Here is a 19,378-nt window from a genome sequence, read left to right on the forward strand (position 1 = left end):
GGTAGATGAGTTTTTGGTGAGGCACTAGGGCAGAAGCCTTAGAGAAATCAAGGAATACAGAGGAAGCAAGTTTGCCTTCGTCTGTGGCTTTGTTAATAGTAACCATGAAAGTTAATAAGGCCATAGTAGTGCTATGGATGGGTTTAAAACTATGCTGTGTGGGGGTCATGAGCTTTTCCTGAAGACTGTGTTGAAGAAGTTGCTTGTGAATGCACTTCTCCAGAATTATTGACAAAGTTGATAATATGGTGATAGGTTTGAAATTGGTTATGTCAGATGAGGTCCCTTGTTTATGGAGGAGGATGTTGAAGAATTTTTTTTGTTGAGAAGGATAGTGCAATTCCTTGACAGATTTGTTAATTAGAAGAGACACAGGATAGGCTATGGACTTGGAAGCCATCCTGAGTTATTGTGCTGAGAGATTATCTACTGAAGAACAGGTTTTCAGTTTGAGAAGTAGCGGTTTGGTGTAGGAGGTTGGGATGGGTTTTAGGGTGAAAGAGTAGGTGTTTGCTGTCTGAAGAGAAGGCATGTTAGGATTGATGGGAGGAAAATCTTTAGTAAGGGCTTTAATGCTTTCTATAAAATGGGTTTTAAATTGAGCAACTATTTTGGAGGGAGTGTTGTTTGGAGCAGGATTAGGAGTGGTGGATGCTCCATGGTGGAGTACACTATTAATACATGACCAGAATTTTTTTTAGGGTTGGTAGACTGATTTAGTAAGGGTTTACTGAAGTAGATTTTATTGTCTGTGATAATCTGCCTTTTAGAATGGTTACGTCATTCTTTAAAGTGTTATAGGGTGTGGGGAGATCTATATTTTAACTATTTTTTTTTCAAGCCCTATCGCTTTCATATATTAGGTGCCTGTTTGAGTGTATAACCAAGATATATGGTTATTCTTTGTTATTCTTTTCTAGTTGGAGCCAGACTATTAAGGGTTTTAGGAAAAGTGAGTTAAATTTGTGTACATCTTCAATGAGTCAATTAATTTTCAGGATAGACCAGCTAAGGGAGCCTAGAATGTTCTTAAATGTATCAGGGTTAACATTAGTGAGGTTAAGAGAAGTTTTAAGTGTTTGACATGATGGGTACTGAGTCTGCGTGCATATACAGGGAGGTGATCACTGACACCTATATCCAGTTGAGAATTCAGCCACTGTTTTGGGGATAGTTATAACGTTGGGGAGGAAATGAGCTGAGTTAGTCCAAATAGGTTCAGGCTAGTTGATGGATATTTTGTATAGATAATCTGACAGTCGAAGTTAAGGATTATCTTTTCTTTTCATTAGAAATTGTATGTGAAATTCAGTTTAGAATGTTATATAGGATTGTAGCATTATTACCTGGGGGTGTATTGAGTACTATAATATATAGTTACTTATGATTATTTAGTTTAAGATTGGAGATGAGGAGTTCAGCATTATGGAATTTAGGAATAGGTTTATTGTAGAGTAGGATTTCAAGATAGTCAGGGTGTAGTAAAGCTACTACACCACCATAGTTCCTTCATCCATGATATTATGATCAGGGAGTGATATTTCAGAATCAAGTGTATGGAGTTTTAGCCATGTTTCAGTTATGGACAGAATCTATGATGTACTGTGGGAGATCCAAGCATGGACTTCTGAAATTTTATTATAGCTGCTACAGGTATTTAAGGAAATAAATTTTAACTGGCTGAGTTTGTGATAAGTGAATTGGGTTTTAATTATGTTGGTCTGGTCCCTGTTTTGGAAGGACATGGGTGGGCTGAATAGGAGGAACATTAGCTTGGGATGAGTTTTGGAGGCTACTGGGGAGTTAGGATGGGAGAAAGGGCCTGAGTTGGGATAAATATCACCACAGAGTGGTAAGAGAGAGAGAGGGGAAATTATCTGTTTGGTAAGCTTGGTTTGATTTAACTGGTTTTGTTTTGGTGTGGTATGTATCAGGGTTTAGTCAGTTAAATTTGAAGTAAAGATTGAGTGAGTCTTTGTATATACTGGAAGCGATTAGTGGTGATTTAAGGTGGTTTTAATGGTTAGAGTGGAGCACATAGTAGGAGAAATGAGTACAAGATTGAGTGATATATGATAAGTTGTAGGATAAAACAGTAAGAGTAAGGCTGCAGTAATATTTAAAAGAAACTTGGCATGTAGCTTTGTAAAGAGATGCATCAGAGAAACAGGAGCTAGAACAGTGGGGTATGAATATATGAGGGGTAGGAGTAGATAGCTGAGTGAGGTGGATGGTGTAGGTTGTGATCACTGTGGTTAGTTAGTAAATATAAGAGAGGAAAGAAAGTTCAAGTGTTTAAATACAGGCTGATGGGTTAGGAATTTTGTGTGTGTATTCTTGTGCCCAGAGTATGTCTGTATTTGTGTGTGCTCCTTTAAGAGGGGTAGGAAGTAGGTGGAATTATGGGTGAAGAACGGCTCCTAAAAATGCAGTATCACTAGGGGTGGCTGTGGGAAAGGAGAATAGTGGCAAACTGCCCCAACCCCAGCAGTAGGAGTCTCTCTTTGTTATGCTGTCAGTGGTGCAATTTTATGTAACAGGAACATTAGCCTAACACATGTTTTGCAAGCACAAGGGATATGTTACTCCAGACTGCATTTACAGTAGAGCTGTTCAGAATGAGTACAGTACTGCAAAACAATATGAATCTACAGGAGTTTTCCTCAAGACAGTTACACTTTCATAGCAAGCAAACATGAGTGCAGGAAGGTTTACAGAAAGGAGAGGAACACACTAAATGTGGTTGAGGTAGAAGCAGCAAGAATGTAATCAATTGCCTGTAGGGGAAAAAGGTCAGCCAGTAATATAATAAATATTATACAATGACTCCCTATTACTATTGGAAAATGTGCCCGCTGATTGGCCCAGCCCAACCAGCGTACCAGTTGTAAAATCCCACTGTATACCAACGGAAACAGGTCTGGTCACCCAGACTTTTTTCTGTTGGTATAAAGTGCCCCAAAACCTTTTTTTTTTTTTTTTTACAATTAAAAAAAAAGAGAAAACGGAGCAACAGAGACTTTCTTTTCTCCGTTGCTTCCATTTCAAAACATTGATATACTGGGTAAGCGTAGGAACGTAAGTCCCATATGCATGCACAGTACATCAAAACTAAAAAGCAGTATACCACAACCGGCGGAAGAACAGTAATATGCCGTTATACAAAGACATTATTTAAGAAAAGTAAGTTTTTTTTTTTCTTAAATAATGTCATTGTATAATAGCAGTAACTGACTCTGTGGTTATGGTATATTGAAGATTTACCCACAGTTGCCTTTGTTTAATCACTCGGGCTTCGCCCTCGTGATTAAACCACACCAACCATTGGTAAATCTTCAATATACCACACAACGTCATTGGTTATTGCTTTATTATTTAAGGTTAAGCATTATAACCAATTACCAGAAGGAGAAAAAGGCCTGACAGTACTATAATAATTATTGTTTAAAGTTGTAAGCATTATAACCAATTATGTGAAGGGGGAAATGGCAAACCAGTAATATAATAAATATTATTTGTGGTTGTAAGCATTATAAGTAATAAACCTGAAGGCGAAAAAGGCCACCCAGTAATACAATAAATATTGTTTAAAGGTGTAACATTATAATCAATTACCGGAAGAAGAAAAAGGCCAGCCATTCATATAATAAATATTGTTTAAGATTGTAAGCATGGCGTCTGTGATGTGATACTGCACTCTCACTACTATTATAAGACAACAGACACTAGTAAGTAAGTAGAATAGCAATCCACTGTAAATCTTAAGTGAATAATACAGTTGTCTTAAACTAACATCACGATACCCAGAGTTCCCTGCTAAACCACAAAAGGAGGGGGAGTTTCCATATTTATCAAGGATATCCACACCTCCAGGTTAGTGGCATTGCACGAAGTATCGGAGACCATCCATGTGCAACTAACAGTGGGCAAGACTGCTTTTCAGTTTATAGCATCCTACAGACCACCCTCTCAAAGTCAGGAATCCCACTCTGCTTTCCTGAAAACATTGGAGAACATGAAGATCTCTCCGAACACCATTATATTGGGTGACTTCAACTACCCAAAGATTGACTGGGAGCACTACTCAAGCCCCAGCACCTTAGCCCAAAGGTTCCTGGAAATTATAAACTCAAATGCTGTGGAACAACTAGTCACCACTCCCACAAGAGGGGGCAACATACTTGACCTGATCATTACCAACATGGGGGACTCTATGCTCCACACCAGAAGTATATCCCTCATTGGTAAGATCAGACCATAAATTAATTTCACTGGATGTCCACATCCCGACCCCACCCCCAGCCCAGAAAACCACAGTGAAAAACTTCTCAAAAGCGAACTTCTCACTTCTTAAATAAAGGCAACTGTGGGTAAATCTTCAATATACCATAACCACAGAGTCAGTTACTGCTATTATACAATGACATTATTTAAGAAAAAAAAAAACTTACTTTTCTTAAATAATGTCTTTGTATAACGGCGGATTACTGTTCTTCCGCCGGTTGTGGTATACTGCTTTTTAGTTTTGATGTACTGTGCATGCATATGGGACTTATGTTCCTACGCTTACCCAGTACATCAATGATCAGACCATAAATTAATTTCACTGGATGTCCACATCCCGACCCCACCCCCAGCCCAGAAAACCACAGTGAAAAACTTCTCAAAAGCGAACTTCTCACTTCTCAAAACCGAAGTGGAATCCTTCAGGGCCCCAGGGCCAGTAGAAACTATGGCCCAAACTGCAGAATCCTATATAAACGCATTCTACGGACATCTCCAGGAATGCATGGATCATGCTATCCCAAACAAAACCAAGACCCAATCATCCAAAGGCAGGCATCCAGTCTGGTGGACCCCTGCCATAAATAAACTGTACAACAGAAGGAGGAAGCTACTACATGATAGAGCAAAATCCCTAATAGGGAAGGCATCTCTGATCAGTACTAGCAAAAATTACGATCCCTCATAAAATCCTCCAAGGCCAGCTTGAGAGAAAAATTGCACAGGACACCAAAGACAATCATAAGGCTTTTTCAGTTATGTGAGAAACCTGGGGTGCAACTCCGAGACTTGTTCACACTTGATTCTAAATGACAAAATACATACTGAAGCCACAGACATCGCCAATATCCGGGCAGACAGGTTCGGTGCACACTTCTCTCCCCCCCCTCCCCCCCAAAGAGCAAGTATCTATCCCAGCAGAGGGCTGCCTCCCAAACATCTCTGATGCTCAGGTGAAGGCTGCCCTCTCCAAAGCAAAAACACTGCTTCCATGGGACCAGATGGCGTCCCAGGTTGCGTCCTACATGAACTCCAAGAGGAACTAATCCCTCAAATAAAACAGCTATACAATCTCAGCCTCACTACAGGATATGTGCCCACAGAATGGCGTACAGCAACAGTGGTCCCACTCCACAAAGGTGGAGCCTCTACGGACCCTGAAACTATCGCCCCATAAGCCTGACTAGCTTAGTCTGCAAGGCTATGGAGAGGATCATCATGGAGCTCATAAACAAAGACATTGGGGACCTACAGACACTAGATCCTACCCAGTTCGGCTTTGTCAAGGGCAGATCCTGCCTTTTGAACCTGGTTGACTTCTTCTAAACAGTCACCAAAGCCATAGATGAAGGGAAGGTAGTCCACACAGTCTATCTGGACCTTGCAAAGGCATTTGACACAATACCCCACTCGGGCATCATAGATAAGCTATCCAGCTTAAATATAAACCCCTATGTCACATGATGGGTCGCAAACTGGCTCAAAGACAGAACCCACAGAGTGAGAGTTGCTGGAGCCATGTCCGACTCGAAACAGGTCACAAGTGGCGTCCCACAGGGTTCTGTCCTGGGACCACTCTTGTTTGGTATATACTTTTCCGAGGTACAGGCAAACGTGGGAGGACTATGGCTCACCAAGTTCGCAGATGACTGCAAACTGGGCGCCATAATCAACTCTCCAGTTGACACAAACATCCTTCCAAAAGGTCTTACAGAGACAGATAACTGGTGCCAGTGCCATGGTTTAAAGCTAAATGCCAAAAAATGTATAGTCATACCCTTTGGCAAAAACAATGTGCCCACAAATTACCACATAGGCGGAAACCCATTAAGTACAGAGAAAGTTATTAGGGACCTGGGGACCCAAGTTGATAGCAATCTCGCCTTTGAAAACCACATTGCCAAAGTGGTTAGAAAGACCTTCTACATAGCCCACCTCATCACGAAGGGTTTCACATCTAGATCAAGAGAGGTAATCGTGCCCCTTTATTCATCCCTCATCAGGCCCATCATAGAATACAATGCCCCCTTTGGGATGTACCTTATCCGACACCTGCAGCAATTAGAAAGACCCCAAAAGTATCTCACCAAGAGGATCAAGGGTCTCAAACAGATGCCATATGATGCTCGGTTAAAAAAACTCCAGCTCTACTCAGTTGCATACCGCCTACTTCGAGGCGATCTATGCCTGACATACAAAGCTATGTCAAATCCAGAATTAATGGACATGCTCCACCTCAGTAAATCTAAATCCCTTAGAGCCACACGCTCGAGGGACTTGAACCTCAGCACAGAAATAAATAGAACGTGCTGGAGGGACAGGTTCATAACCCAGAGGCTCCCTTCGCTCTGGAAGAGAATTCCAGTTCATTTGAGGCAGAGCACCTCACTGAATCTCTTCAAGAAGAATCTCGATAGGTGGATGGGGGATCGTAGGTTTGTCCCAGGGATTACACCCATGTCACTATTAGACAGAGGCACAGTAAACTAAACCTTAAAAGGGGCACAGTATACTCAAATCAAGGGGTGGCGTAAGCCATACAGAATCGGGCTAGGCTTATAATTGCCCCAGGGCAGATAGCCTAGTATGAACCTATGAGTCTATGTAACCAGTGTGACTGAGGTAAGAATTCAAGATGTGTAAGCAGTTGTCAAGCTTCTTTTGTTTTTTTGTTAACAGAAAATATGCTGTTTCAGAGAGAGTATTGCATTTTATCTGTGTGACTTGAGCTATGAAGTGAGCATATATGAGGAGTTGGCAAACCTCTTTTGTTTTTGCTAGCAGGACAGATGGAGTTTCAGAGAGAGTCTTAAATTTTTGCTTAGTTATAGAAGCGAGCACCCAGTGTTCACAGCGGATGAAGTTAATTATATGACCAGTAATAGGGGATGGTGTTTGTAGATAACACATGTTAGTACTGGGTGTAGTTCATGTGATTGCCAATAATAGGAGGCAGTGCATGTATATTGTGTTTGTGATGGTGCATTTCATGAGATATGCGGTAATAGGGGGCAGTGTGTGTTAGCACATGGTGTAGTTCATGAAATGGCCAGTAATAGGAGGCAGTATCTATATATTAAGTGTGTTCCTAATAGTGCAGTTCATGAGATGGCCAGTAATAGGGGCAGTTTGCATATATTAGGTGTATTCACAGTTGGTGCAGTTCATGAGATGACCAGCAGTAGGGGGCAGTGTGTGCATTGTGTGTTCACAGTGGGTGCAGTTCATTATATGGCCAGTAATTGGGGGCAATGTGTGCGAATATTAGGTGTGTTCGCAGTTTGTGCAGTTCATGAGAAACTAATTATAGGGAACAGTGTTTATACAGGACATGCTTGTGTAGTTCATGACTAAAGTGTTTTGTGTATTGGCAGTGGGTGTAGTTCCCAACATGGCCAGTAGGTGGTGTTTGCATATGTGGAGTGTCTGCAGTTGGGTGTAGTTTATGAGATGGCAAGTTATAGGGTCAGTGTGTTTGCATTTGTGGTGTGTTTTCTCAGTGAGTAGTAATGTAGTTCATGAGATGGCCAGTAATGGAGCTGTGTGTGTGTGTGTGTGTGTGTGTGTGTGTGTGTGTGTGTGTGTGTGTGTGTGTGTGTGTGTGTGTGTGTTAGCAGTGCATATAGTTCATGAGCTAGACAGTAATAGGGTCATTGTATATTTATGCATATGTGTGTTGGTTTGGCTGTGTGAGAGAGGTGTGTTGGAAGTGGATATAGTTAATAAGATGGGCAGTAGTAGGTGGTAGTGTTTGTATGTGATGTGTGCTGGCAGTAGGTATAATTAATGAGATGGGCAGTAGTAGGTGGCAGTGTTTGTGATGTGCTGGCATTGGGCATAATTAATATGATGGGCAGTAGTATATGGCAGTGTTTTTATGTGATGTGCTGGCAGTGGGTATAGTTAAGCTGGGCAGTAGATGGCACTGTGTTTGTGAGTTGTGTTGGCAGTGGATATAGTTAATCAGATGGGCAAGTAGTATATGGCAGTGTTTGTATGTGACGTGTGCTGGCATTGGGTATAACTAATGAGATGGGCAGTAGTAGGGGGCAGTGTTTGTATGTGACGCGCTGGCAGTAGGTATAGGTAGAGATGGGCAGTAGTAGGTGGCAGTGTTTGTGACTTGTGCTGGCAGTTTGTGTAGTTAATGAGATGGGCAGTAGGTGGCAGTGTTTGTATGTGATATGTGCTGGCAGTGGGTATAATTAAAGGAAAACTCCACCCTAGAACTAAACCCTCATTTATGTTTGGCTCAGACATTGTTTTACACTATACTTAGAAGTAATCCAGCTACAGCAAGAAAAAATAACTGAATTGCAGGCCTTTGTTCAGGGTTTTCTTTTGTAGTCCAAGAGGAATTGATTCTGCAAAGGTCTCTCAGTGCAGTGACAGTTTTAACACATTTGCAGTAGTGTGGGGGATGAGGACTGTCAATTCCTCTTGAACTACAAAAGAAACCCTTGAAAAAAGGCCTGCAATTTAGTTACCTTTCTGGCTGTAGCTGGATAACATCTAAGTATAGTGTAAAACAAGGTCTAAGCCAAACATAAATGAGGGTGATTAGAGACAGAAAAGAAGCAGCCCTTTTACAGAAGGTAAAGAAGATTACAGTGACTCTCACAAATCCCATTATATGTCAGTGGCATGGGAATTCACAGTTACTTCCTTATATCTGGCATGAGTCATACAAAGCATTATGGAAAAGAGAAAGGATTGATGGAGAACAAAATCACGTTGATACGTCAAGCCCCATTGGTAGCCGTGTTGTGGAAAACAGGCTAAAATTACAAATAAAACAGAGTGATTTTGAGGTGTTAAAATAGGCCAGGAAACAAAGATAGAGTAAAAAAAAAGATTTTTTTTTAGTTCTAGGGTGGGGTTTGAGATGGGCAGTAGTTGGTGGCACTGTGTATGATGTGTGCTGGCAGTGGGGTTAGGTAATTAGATGGGCAGTAGTAGGTGGCAGTGTTTGTATGTGAAGTGCTGGCAAGGTTATAGTTAATGAGATAGGCAGTAGTAGGTGGCACTGTATGTGACGTGTGCTAGCAGTGGGCATATTTAACGAGATGGCAGTAGTGGGTGGCAGTGTTAGTATACATCTGCTGGCAGTGGGTATAGTTAATGAGATGAGCAGTAGTTGGTGGCACTTTGTGATGTGTGCTGGCAATGGAGATAGTTAATGAGATGGGCAGTAGTAGTTGACAGTGTTTGTGATGTGTGCTGGCACTGGATATACTTCAGATGGGCAGTAGGTGCCAGTGTTTGTATGTAACGTATACTGCCAATGGGTATAGTTAATGAGATGGGGAATAGTAGGTGACAGTGTTTGTATGTGATGTATGCTGGCAGTGGGTATAATTAATTAGATGGGTAGTAGTAGGTGTCAGTGTTTGTCATACTATGGCAGTGGGTATAGTTAATTAGATGGGCAGTAGTAGGTGGCAGTGTTTTTATGTGACATTCACTGGCAGTGGGTATACTTAATGAGATGGGCAGTAGTAGGTGGCAGTGTTTGTATGGGATATGTGCTGGCAGTGGGTGTAGTTAATGAGATAGGCAGTAGTAGCTGGCAATGTTTGGGTGTGATATGCTGGCAGTGGGTATAGTTAATGAGATGGGCAGTAGTAGGTGGCAGAATTTGGCATGTGTGCTGGCAGTGGGTGTAGTTAATGAGAGGCAGTAGTAGCTGGCAATGTTTGTGTGTGATATGCTGGCAGTAGGTATAGTTAATGAGATGGGCAGTAGTAGTTGGCAGTGCTTGTCTGGGATGTGTGCTGGCAGTGGGTGTAGTACTTTGTTGATGCCTTTTAGTTCAGTTATTGAAGCAATTAATTGTGAATAGTAGAACTTGTAGCAGCGTTTTGTGTGTTTGTTAATAAAAATATAGTTGGATGATATATTGCATTGCACAGAATATTATTGCTGACAGTGGTTTCATATCTTGCTGTAATTTGTTAGTGGGTATTACAGTATATAATATTTTTTTGTTTCTGTTACAGGTTGATCTACCAAAAGAAACTGTAATCCACTTCTTGACATTAGAGGTAACACTTGATAGATTCTGAAACCATTTTGCCATTGTATATTGCATCTTTTTTCCTCTGGCACATTTTTGTGTGTTTCTGCATTAAAATGCTTTACATTATATGCTGGGAAGTTTAAATAATGAAAACCAGTATTTTATTAATTTTAATACTTAAGTATTATTTACTTGCTTTACACTAATAACAGCAGAAGTAGACTTTCAGTAAAGATGGAATGATTAGCAAATGGGTATGTTTACATGTGTGTGCATGTCTGCATGTTTGTGTGTATGTATATATATATATATATATATATATATATATATATATATATATATATATGTGTGTGTGTGTGTGTGTGTGTGTGTGTATGTATATATGTGTATATATATATATATATATATATATACATACAAACACGTGAATATATATATATATATATATATATATATATATATATATATATATATATATATATACAGACACACACACGTAAATATATATATATAAAAATGAGCCATTGTTTTATTGAATTTACAGTTAACGTCAAAAACGTGAGACGACTCCACCGAAAACTTCGAAGCAGCGAATCACAGATATTTTTTTTTTACAGGGAAACTAACCAGTTTTAACAGCCCCTGAGAAACTTACTCTCACATTTCTCCTAAGGAATCAGTTACTGTTAGCTTCCATTGTAGTTGGTGATACGATGCTGATCTTATCCCCACTAATATTTTTTTTTCTTTAGGTAACTTGATTGAGCATGGCTTGAACAGGTTTGAACTCAGTCCTAAGAGTAGCTTCTTTGTCAAGAGAAACATATGTCACTGATGTCTCCAGTCCTTTTTATTGGTATCAAGGTGCTCTTGTATCACACAAACCTTGATAGAGTTGATCAAGCTGCTACAGACATGGATATGTCTCCATTTCCTTTTATTTTTTACTGTAGACATCCATTTTTTCAACTTCGTCATTTTGATATGATCATCAAATCCCTGTCATTCTCCCTGGGAGAACATGCCTTCTTCTGCATTGTCTCCTGTTTGCTGAGTTTGGTAGTTTGCATTTTAGAGGCTGGAGCATACTGACATTGATTTTTTTCTCCAGTGTCCTAGCAGATGTCTTACACATGATCCAATTAGTCATTGATCTCAACAAACATAATAGTGTAAAGCCTGTCTGTCTTTCTCCTTAAGTCTGTGAGATTGTAGCACTGACAAAATAGATACAAGCAGTAGCATTTTTCTTGTGTGTTTGTAAAGCAGCAATGATAACTTCATTTTCAAACAAGTGTAATACAAGTTTGAGTGATCCAAACAACTGACTATGGACTTCTTACTGATTATCTTCTGATGAGTCACACCTCTGTCTGTGGGCAGTGATGTGGAGGACATTTTCCACCAATCTGTTAGTCTTTATGTGAAATAACTTTTTATTTTGTGGTTCATTTTATTATACTTTATAACCATAGCATTTTTGAAATAGTCAATGTCCATAGTGTTATTCTGACCTATTTTACATAAAAATTCAGGTTTACCCATTGTGCAAGGGAATTTGTTTCCCCATGTTGTCCTCTACTTCCTTCCTAAGAGTAGTGAGCATATCCAAGGGGTACACCCTTTCCAAAAACATAAATGTCATTTTTCCTAACTCTCTCGTATACTTGTCCCTCTGTAATGTTTGCCACTTATTTTACGTAGGGAAAACAGAGAGAAATTTGTCTAAAAGAATTTATGAATATCTGTACAACATAAAAAGAGGCAATCATAAGAACACAAGAACACACTTTTTAGACACACTTGTGTATGCGAAGAGTTCAAAAAATTTGTTTTTGGCATTTTAGAAATAATTCCAGTGGATGCCAGGGGTGGAGCCTGGGAAAAAAGGATTGAATGCAAGGAACTCCTCTGGCAGCTTAGGTTGGATACTGTGCAAAAGTCAGGTCTTAATGACCACATTTCTACTAACCCAGTTACAAATTAGGGCAGCTAAGGATTGATGGACCATGTACATATATATTTTATATTCATTTTCATTCTTATTTTTATTTGTATTTTCATTTATTGTGCATATTTACACTTACACACAATTTTTTATGTATTATATGTTCTTTGAACAGAAAATTGTTTTTTTTTTACAAAAAATATTATTATAAAATGCATCAGCTAACATGTTGAGGAGTTTAGGAGTTGCCATTCTATATTAATTTCTTATAAGAAATTATATGTTATAGATTCATAGATTGTTACTAGGCTAATGGGCCAGGGGGCCTTTCTAAGCCTAGCCATGTTTTCTCAAAATAATAATGATGTCCTGTATCCAAATAGGACATTGAGGGCCAGGCATTTATAAGCCACTGCTGTCCATAATAGACATGGGTGCCAGGCTCAATGTAAATTTCCTATTCTCCATCCAGTGGTCTAGGTTATGCTTAAACTGGGTAATAGAGGAACTCCACACCATATGGATGGGAAGCCTGTTCCACAGGAGGGGCAGTCTCTGGGGAAAATATCTGTCTCTCCAGTATGTTTTGTTTGAAGTTACAGACAAAATTTAGGTCCCCAGGTCTTGCATTTCTGGTACTCTTTGACCTACAAATATGCAGTAAATTTGCAAGTGTAGAGTTTGCGTTTGCCTTGTAAGCCAAGCACAGATCACCTGTCGGCAATTTGTAGAAGACTAAGTTGATAGAAAGGGCTTTAAGACTCGCTACACAAGGCATCCACTCTCTTTCTTCCTTTACTCTATATTTTTTTGTGTCTTTCGGCTTTTCCCGGTTAGGGGTCGCCACAGCAGAACTCCGATCCGCTAATGATTGGCAGTAGACTTTCACGTGCTGGCTTGCCGGGCCTAACGCACAACCTTCAACGAAGGAACGCCCATTCACGCATGTCGACACACAGAAGACGCTCTAACTGAGAATCGAACGGGCAACATCTAACTGTGAGGCGACAATGCTACCGCAGCACCACCACCGCGGGACCAAATGGCTTTAAATTTTCTTTTTCTATCTTCTACTCTTCCACCAATGGAATTATTTTTTACTCTTACCATTTTCCAGCTTGTATTTTCTTCAGTAACTTCTGATTCTATTTCTAATTCATCTCTTTCATTGTTTTGTTTTAGTTATCTCCCTTTTTCTAAAGTTTCATGTATTTCAATCTCATCTTCATTCCTTTCGTGTTGTTTCTCTTTACTCTGATTCATACTACTTAACTCATTCTGTTTTTCTTTACAATCGATCCATAAATGTCCCTTTTTTATATTTATAACATTCAAGTTCACATTTTTGTTTCATGTCCTGTTTTCTCCCCGGGCCTCTACTGAAAATGGACATGTATCCAGTTAAACTAGCCCGGTCAACAAATGTAAAATAAAATAAATAAATAAATAAATTTTACCACATATGTATCATTTCTGTTTGTCACAGTTAAGTAAATGTCCATTTCCACAGAAATAACGTCTTTGGTTGCCTACAGTATTTTACAACACCTTTACCATCAACATTTATAATTCTCAGAATATGTATAATTTTTTTCCATTTCCGTTTTTCAGAATGGCATTGCAATCCTATGACCCATAAACCCCTGTTGTCATACATTTTTAAAATGTCTATTATTTCTTTACATTTTTTTAAAATGTTCTTTTAAAGTATCTCTCTCCAGTTTGGTTTGAAACTGTATGTGAACTTTCTTTTTAGTTTCCTGAAAAGATGCTTTTATTACATATTCATTCCAAGGATATGTTGTTTTGTCTTTTTCATATTCACACAAAAATCTCACCATACCGTGTACTGTCTCAAAGAAAATATAACAAAATGTCTCTTTGGTAATCAAAGTAAATGCTCTTACCTCTTGTGTTTTTACACTCAAAGATAAAATTATATTGCCACATGCCTCGTATCTGTTTAGCTCTTGATCTCTTTTTCTTTGTATTCTTTCCGCAAATTTTCTTTTTGCGCTGTCCTCTTTACATTTTTCTCTTGTTCCTTCTTATATAGCTGCTACTGTCTCTGAATACATTTTCTTTGTTTTTCCCCACTACCACCTCCTGACCTCACTTCTATATTCCCCTTCATTTATTTTTCTCCATAATGTCCCCCCATGAAACCTAATTCTCCAGTTTACTTTGGCTTATCATTTTTTGCAGGAAATCATCCCACAACCGTCCCAGTTGGAGGGTTGTAACTATACAATCCTCTCCAGCTGCCTTTTCAGTTTGGTCAAACAGTTTTCTCTGAAAAGCTCTTCTGAGTCTTCTACAATGTTTACTTTTTCCAAGCTGACATTCACATCCGGTCCCTTCTGTTGGCTTTCCATTTTGTGCTCCGTCCTCCCAGCCACTTCCACGTTAAGAATGGGATGTGAGCATGTACTCAAGTACACTAACACCAATGAGTTCTGACCATGAGTAGGGTAAGTTCCTCCAATGCCCTGGCCAATTTTCCCCTAGTAGTAGTTGTGCTGTAAATGCTACCTCGGGTCTCTCCCTGAAAAGAGGCTACTAGCTTAGTGGGACTAACCTGGTTAGCAAAAGGATAAAATAAAAGAAAAAAATTTATGGGCAGAATGTAGAATAAACTAGATTTGTCAAGAATGTTAAAGTTTGTCAGAAAATAATGGCTCTGTGCACATTGTTGAACTATTCTGTCCACTAAGTGGCACTGTTAGGTCAGACTGCTGGGCATGTAATCTTGTAAGAAGATAAGAATGGTAAAACAAATTCACAGTGTAAAAGCAAAGATGTAGTGTGCTCAAAATTAATCACATTGTTACAGTGACATCTCAGATAACAGTGCAGTGATACGACAGATATTTCCTGCATAACTATACTAATTACTTAAAGAAAATGGGTGAAAGGAATTCTAGGACTAGATGCAAACCAAGGTTTTTCTAAACAAATTTAGATAGTGCAAGCTCCAAGTTGTGTACTTTTAATATACCACTAGAAAGGTTAAAGTGTCATAGACTTTCATTTGGTATTGCTTCAACACAAGAGATATTCTAAACAGCTATCTCTAAAGTACTTGAAGGAGTGGAAAATTATTATGTCCTTCCATGTCAGTGTTGCAGTGTTAATCACCTAAGGGACCTCCTGCCAAGGATAACCCAATGTCTGTCCAGTGTAAAAGACACTACATCCTTCCAGCATCGTATGTCAGCCTTATGCTTCCCACCCCGGTGTGGTGACATAAGCATTATGGATACTCAGAACTTCTTTGCCACCAATCTGAATGCCACACTTCAACATCAGTCTGAGCACCCTTTGCTGAACTGGTTTCTACCAAGCCATTTAGGTTCCTTCTTTTACTTATATACTTGGAGTTATTGTCATCCTGGTAAGGAAAATATTAGCATGAGACACAGATACCTCATTAAGGTCACCACAATAATTGTTTGTTCATTGTGCTTAGGTGCTTCACACAACCATACTCGCTGTGCCACTTGTCAGGATTTTGTTCCTAAAATGCTTGCAGACATCTGTCCTCTCTTTCCATCTGCCTTGAGAACCAACGTCTCAAATTTTTGGCCCAGGGTACTGTGACCAAATCTGCCTGTCCTGCGTTAACGGCCATCTCTTAAGAAGACTAAGAAGTCTAAGTCTGAAGCTACTGCTGCCCAGCTTGTGCCAGACATCTGTCTCAAGGTGAGTGAAGAGCCCGAAGACTGTCTGATGCTGACACTGGTTTTTTGTGCTGTGGTTCTAAGGGATGCCATCACGAAACCAACTTCTTACATGTCCTGTGAGGCTTTGCAGACATCTGCTGTGAACATTTAGTGGGAAGGAGCCTATGGGGATTCCTTAGTTTCTGGTTAGGGAAGAAGTCCCAGGTACCCTTATCGAATCTAGGCATGGCTTAGAGCCTACTAGGTTACTGAAAGCTGATATCCATCTGAAGAAGAAACAGAAAGTCAAGCACATTCTTTCCATTACCAGGGATTGCTCAATGCCCTGATGATTTTTAGACCTCCTCAGGGAGGTGTCCCTGCTTCTACTTGGTCCTTTACTCTTGCCAAAAGGACTAGGAAGTCTGAGTCTTCAGATGAAGAAGGGGACTTTGGGGATGAGTCATTTGCCTATTTCTCACCGATTACCTCACCTTTAGACTATGGGTCTGTGGAAGTGGATTCTGTGAGTCCTGAGTCTCCTTTTGAGGAATTGTCTTTTGGAGATACAGTAGTTCACATACTGGAGCATTTTAAATGGGATTGTTCACAAGTCTCTGATATTCAAAAGAGGTATTAAGAGCTTTTGAGATTTGTTCTCCTGTGTTGGATGCCTTGCTGGATACATTTGCAGCTGCCCTTTTAGTCTCTGATTCCCATCCTCTGGCCCCTAAGAAGCCTGATCATTTTTATAGGATGATTGAGGCCTTTAAGTATCTCTACAAGTGTCCTTCAGACCCTGTGGTGGTCTCTTTTTCTGCTGATAAGCTGTCCAAACTTTTGTCCTCATCCAAGCTTCTTCCCTCTGATGAAGTTAGTTGGGCTATGAAGAGGCTGGAAAAGAAAGTATATGCTTCTGCCACTTTGGCTTTTAAGGCCATAGTTATCCAACTCTTATGCCCAGGCTTATTGTGTATTGGCCAGGTTACCGTGGTTAGAAAAGCTTTATACCTGTTTGAGTAGGAAACCATTGCAAACTCGCTTTACTGCATGTTGACCAAGTCACAGTACACAGATTGTTTGGTATCTAATTAAGCTAACCCCGTTCTCAGCTACAGATTAGATCAGGCACCTGGACACAGACAATAATTGAGCTACCCTGTTTAGAGAGGCTTTATACCTGTTGATCTAATAAAATGATGCAGATTTGCCATACCGCGTATTGTCCAGGTCACAGTGCATAGGGTACTCTGTCCATTAGGCTAATCTCGATCTCAGTTACAGGTTACACCAGGCACATAGACATAGCTAAGAATTTACCTGTCTGTTATAAACCCAATTACTGATCCCAGCTGCAGTGGGCTGTCTGATATGTGCATCAACAGGAAGGTTTTTTTTCTACTGCATTGCTTGAATATACCTATGTCCATTAGTAAAAATCAGGCATACAGTGTTATATAACCAATAAGTCCAGGTAGTACAGATTACTGCTCTGTTGAACCATTTTATACATTTACTCATGACATTTCCCCCTTCTTTTTTGTTTTTTTTTTTCAGCCAGTCAAGTTACTTGCACTAGTCTCCCCATCCACATATACACCCATCCGGTGATTTTCTTTCGTACTCAGGACGGGTTTCTACTGCCAAAAACCACCAGCTAAACTGAGCCCTTCAACAGAGTGGCAACGTAGGTGCTAGCATATTATCTCTACTGTAAAAGCGGTTACAGGACAACATACACACAAGACTAACTTTTGCCCAATAGTGCAACCTCCCAATTCCACCCGTTTCCAATTGTTGTGCCTCTGACACTGATTTTACTATCCAGCTAGGTGGCAGCAGATATCCAGATATCGCTCTCCTCTCTACAGATATCAGTAGAGTGGAGAAGGCCATTTATCTCTCTGCCAAGCTATCCATCCCACCTTCTGGCTTCCTGGGCCAGTTCCCAAGTGGTGACTAAAAACAAATGCTCAGTGCAAAGTATCACGATATACACGCTAGGCCATGCTATCACCCTTTACTCTCAAACCTTAAATCTACCTTATATTTAATTCTGGTGCAGGTTATCTAGATCCCTGGTACAGATTAAGATACAACTTACTTACCAGGCTGACTACTGCATGATACCGCATGATAGATTTTTGGCACCAGTTCTGCATTCCCCCCCTACCCTGCCCACAATTTCCACCTCCCCCACTACCTCTAGATTTATTCTAAACTCAGATCACCTGACCCTCTGAACCACACCCACCATCCAATCAAACATCACAGACCACTGACTATTCCACCCACACTCCATCTTCATCAACAAAACCTCACCCAATGTAACTCCCTCTTCTTGGTCCAGACCTCCTACTAAAACAATATAAAAACATGCTTCTCCTTCTCACCCAAACCACACCCTCCTCAAGTACAGTAACCACCTCTCCCTACATAACACCATTCCCACTATGACCCACATTCCTCAGTCTCGATTCCATTCCTCAGTCTCGACTCCATTATACCCTCCTGCTACTAGCTTCCCTACTCACCTGTCTCTCCATAGCCTCCATTAGCACCTCTTATCACTTCACAATCACTCATTGCATCATCTTCAAATCCCCCACCCTACCCCACAACATTACCAGTACCCCCATTCAGACAAGCATATTCCCAGCTGTGTACAGCCAACCTCCCATACATCTTACCTCTCCTATTTATTACTTCTCTCCATCTAAAAAGCAACCAGGTTTTCATTTCCACTCACTAATCAGGCACTACCTAAAAACTATCACCAGCATAACTACTCAGTTACTACTAGGAGAGGATATTCACCCCAACCCAGGTCCAGCAATCCCTACAAATAACCCATGCAACTTCCACCTTCCATCTAAACACAAATCCACTGACTTATACTAAACTTGAACATCCACAGTATTATGATTCAGAACAACTTCATGCCACCATCTCGTTATGTAACCTCGATATTATACTCATCACAGAGATGTGGCTTTAAACCACATATAAAGGACAATTCCATTACCCCAGCCAGTTATTACATTCTCAGGGCAGACCGGCTACACAAAAGAGGTAGAGGGATAGTCCTGCTTCACAAAACCAACCTAAAACTTCAACACCTACAAAAGGAAACCCCCAACAGCAAAAAAAAAAAAAAAAAAAGGCAGAAACTATATTTTTAAAACTCTCCTTAAACCAACATAAGTACCTAAACTTACTGGGTATCTACATACCCTCAGGTGATAACCTAACCACTCTAGAATCCATACTTCACTGGGCCTCCCACTCCCTTCCCCAAGAAACTATTGTGTTAGGCGACGTTAACATCAACTGGAACTCCATCCACTCTCCTACCCCCACCCACCACATTAACCTGTATAACGTCACCCAATGCATAGATTATCTCACACATATTGATAAGGCCACTAAAAGGGAATCTATACTAGATCAATCAACCAGATACTG

The 19,378-nt window shown here is 40.2% G+C and overlaps 1 protein-coding gene across 3 annotated transcripts in view; it reads left to right on the plus strand.

The window, feature by feature from the left end:
• EIF2AK4 (eukaryotic translation initiation factor 2 alpha kinase 4) overlaps positions 1 to 19,378 on the plus strand; it is a 3,701,979-nt gene that overhangs the window by 3,479,306 nt on the left and 203,295 nt on the right. For all 3 annotated transcript variants that reach the window (XM_044073832.1, XM_044073831.1, XM_044073833.1), the window contains one exon: positions 10,284 to 10,328. In XM_044073832.1, the coding sequence (XP_043929767.1) occupies positions 10,284 to 10,328 (45 nt within the window). The remainder of the gene's footprint in view (positions 1 to 10,283; positions 10,329 to 19,378) is intronic.

The sequence above is a fragment of the Protopterus annectens genome, chromosome 6.part0 (genome assembly GCF_019279795.1).
Source record: "Protopterus annectens isolate FY-2018-M chromosome 6.part0, PAN1.0, whole genome shotgun sequence".
NCBI classification, from domain to species: Eukaryota; Metazoa; Chordata; order Ceratodontiformes; family Protopteridae; genus Protopterus; species Protopterus annectens.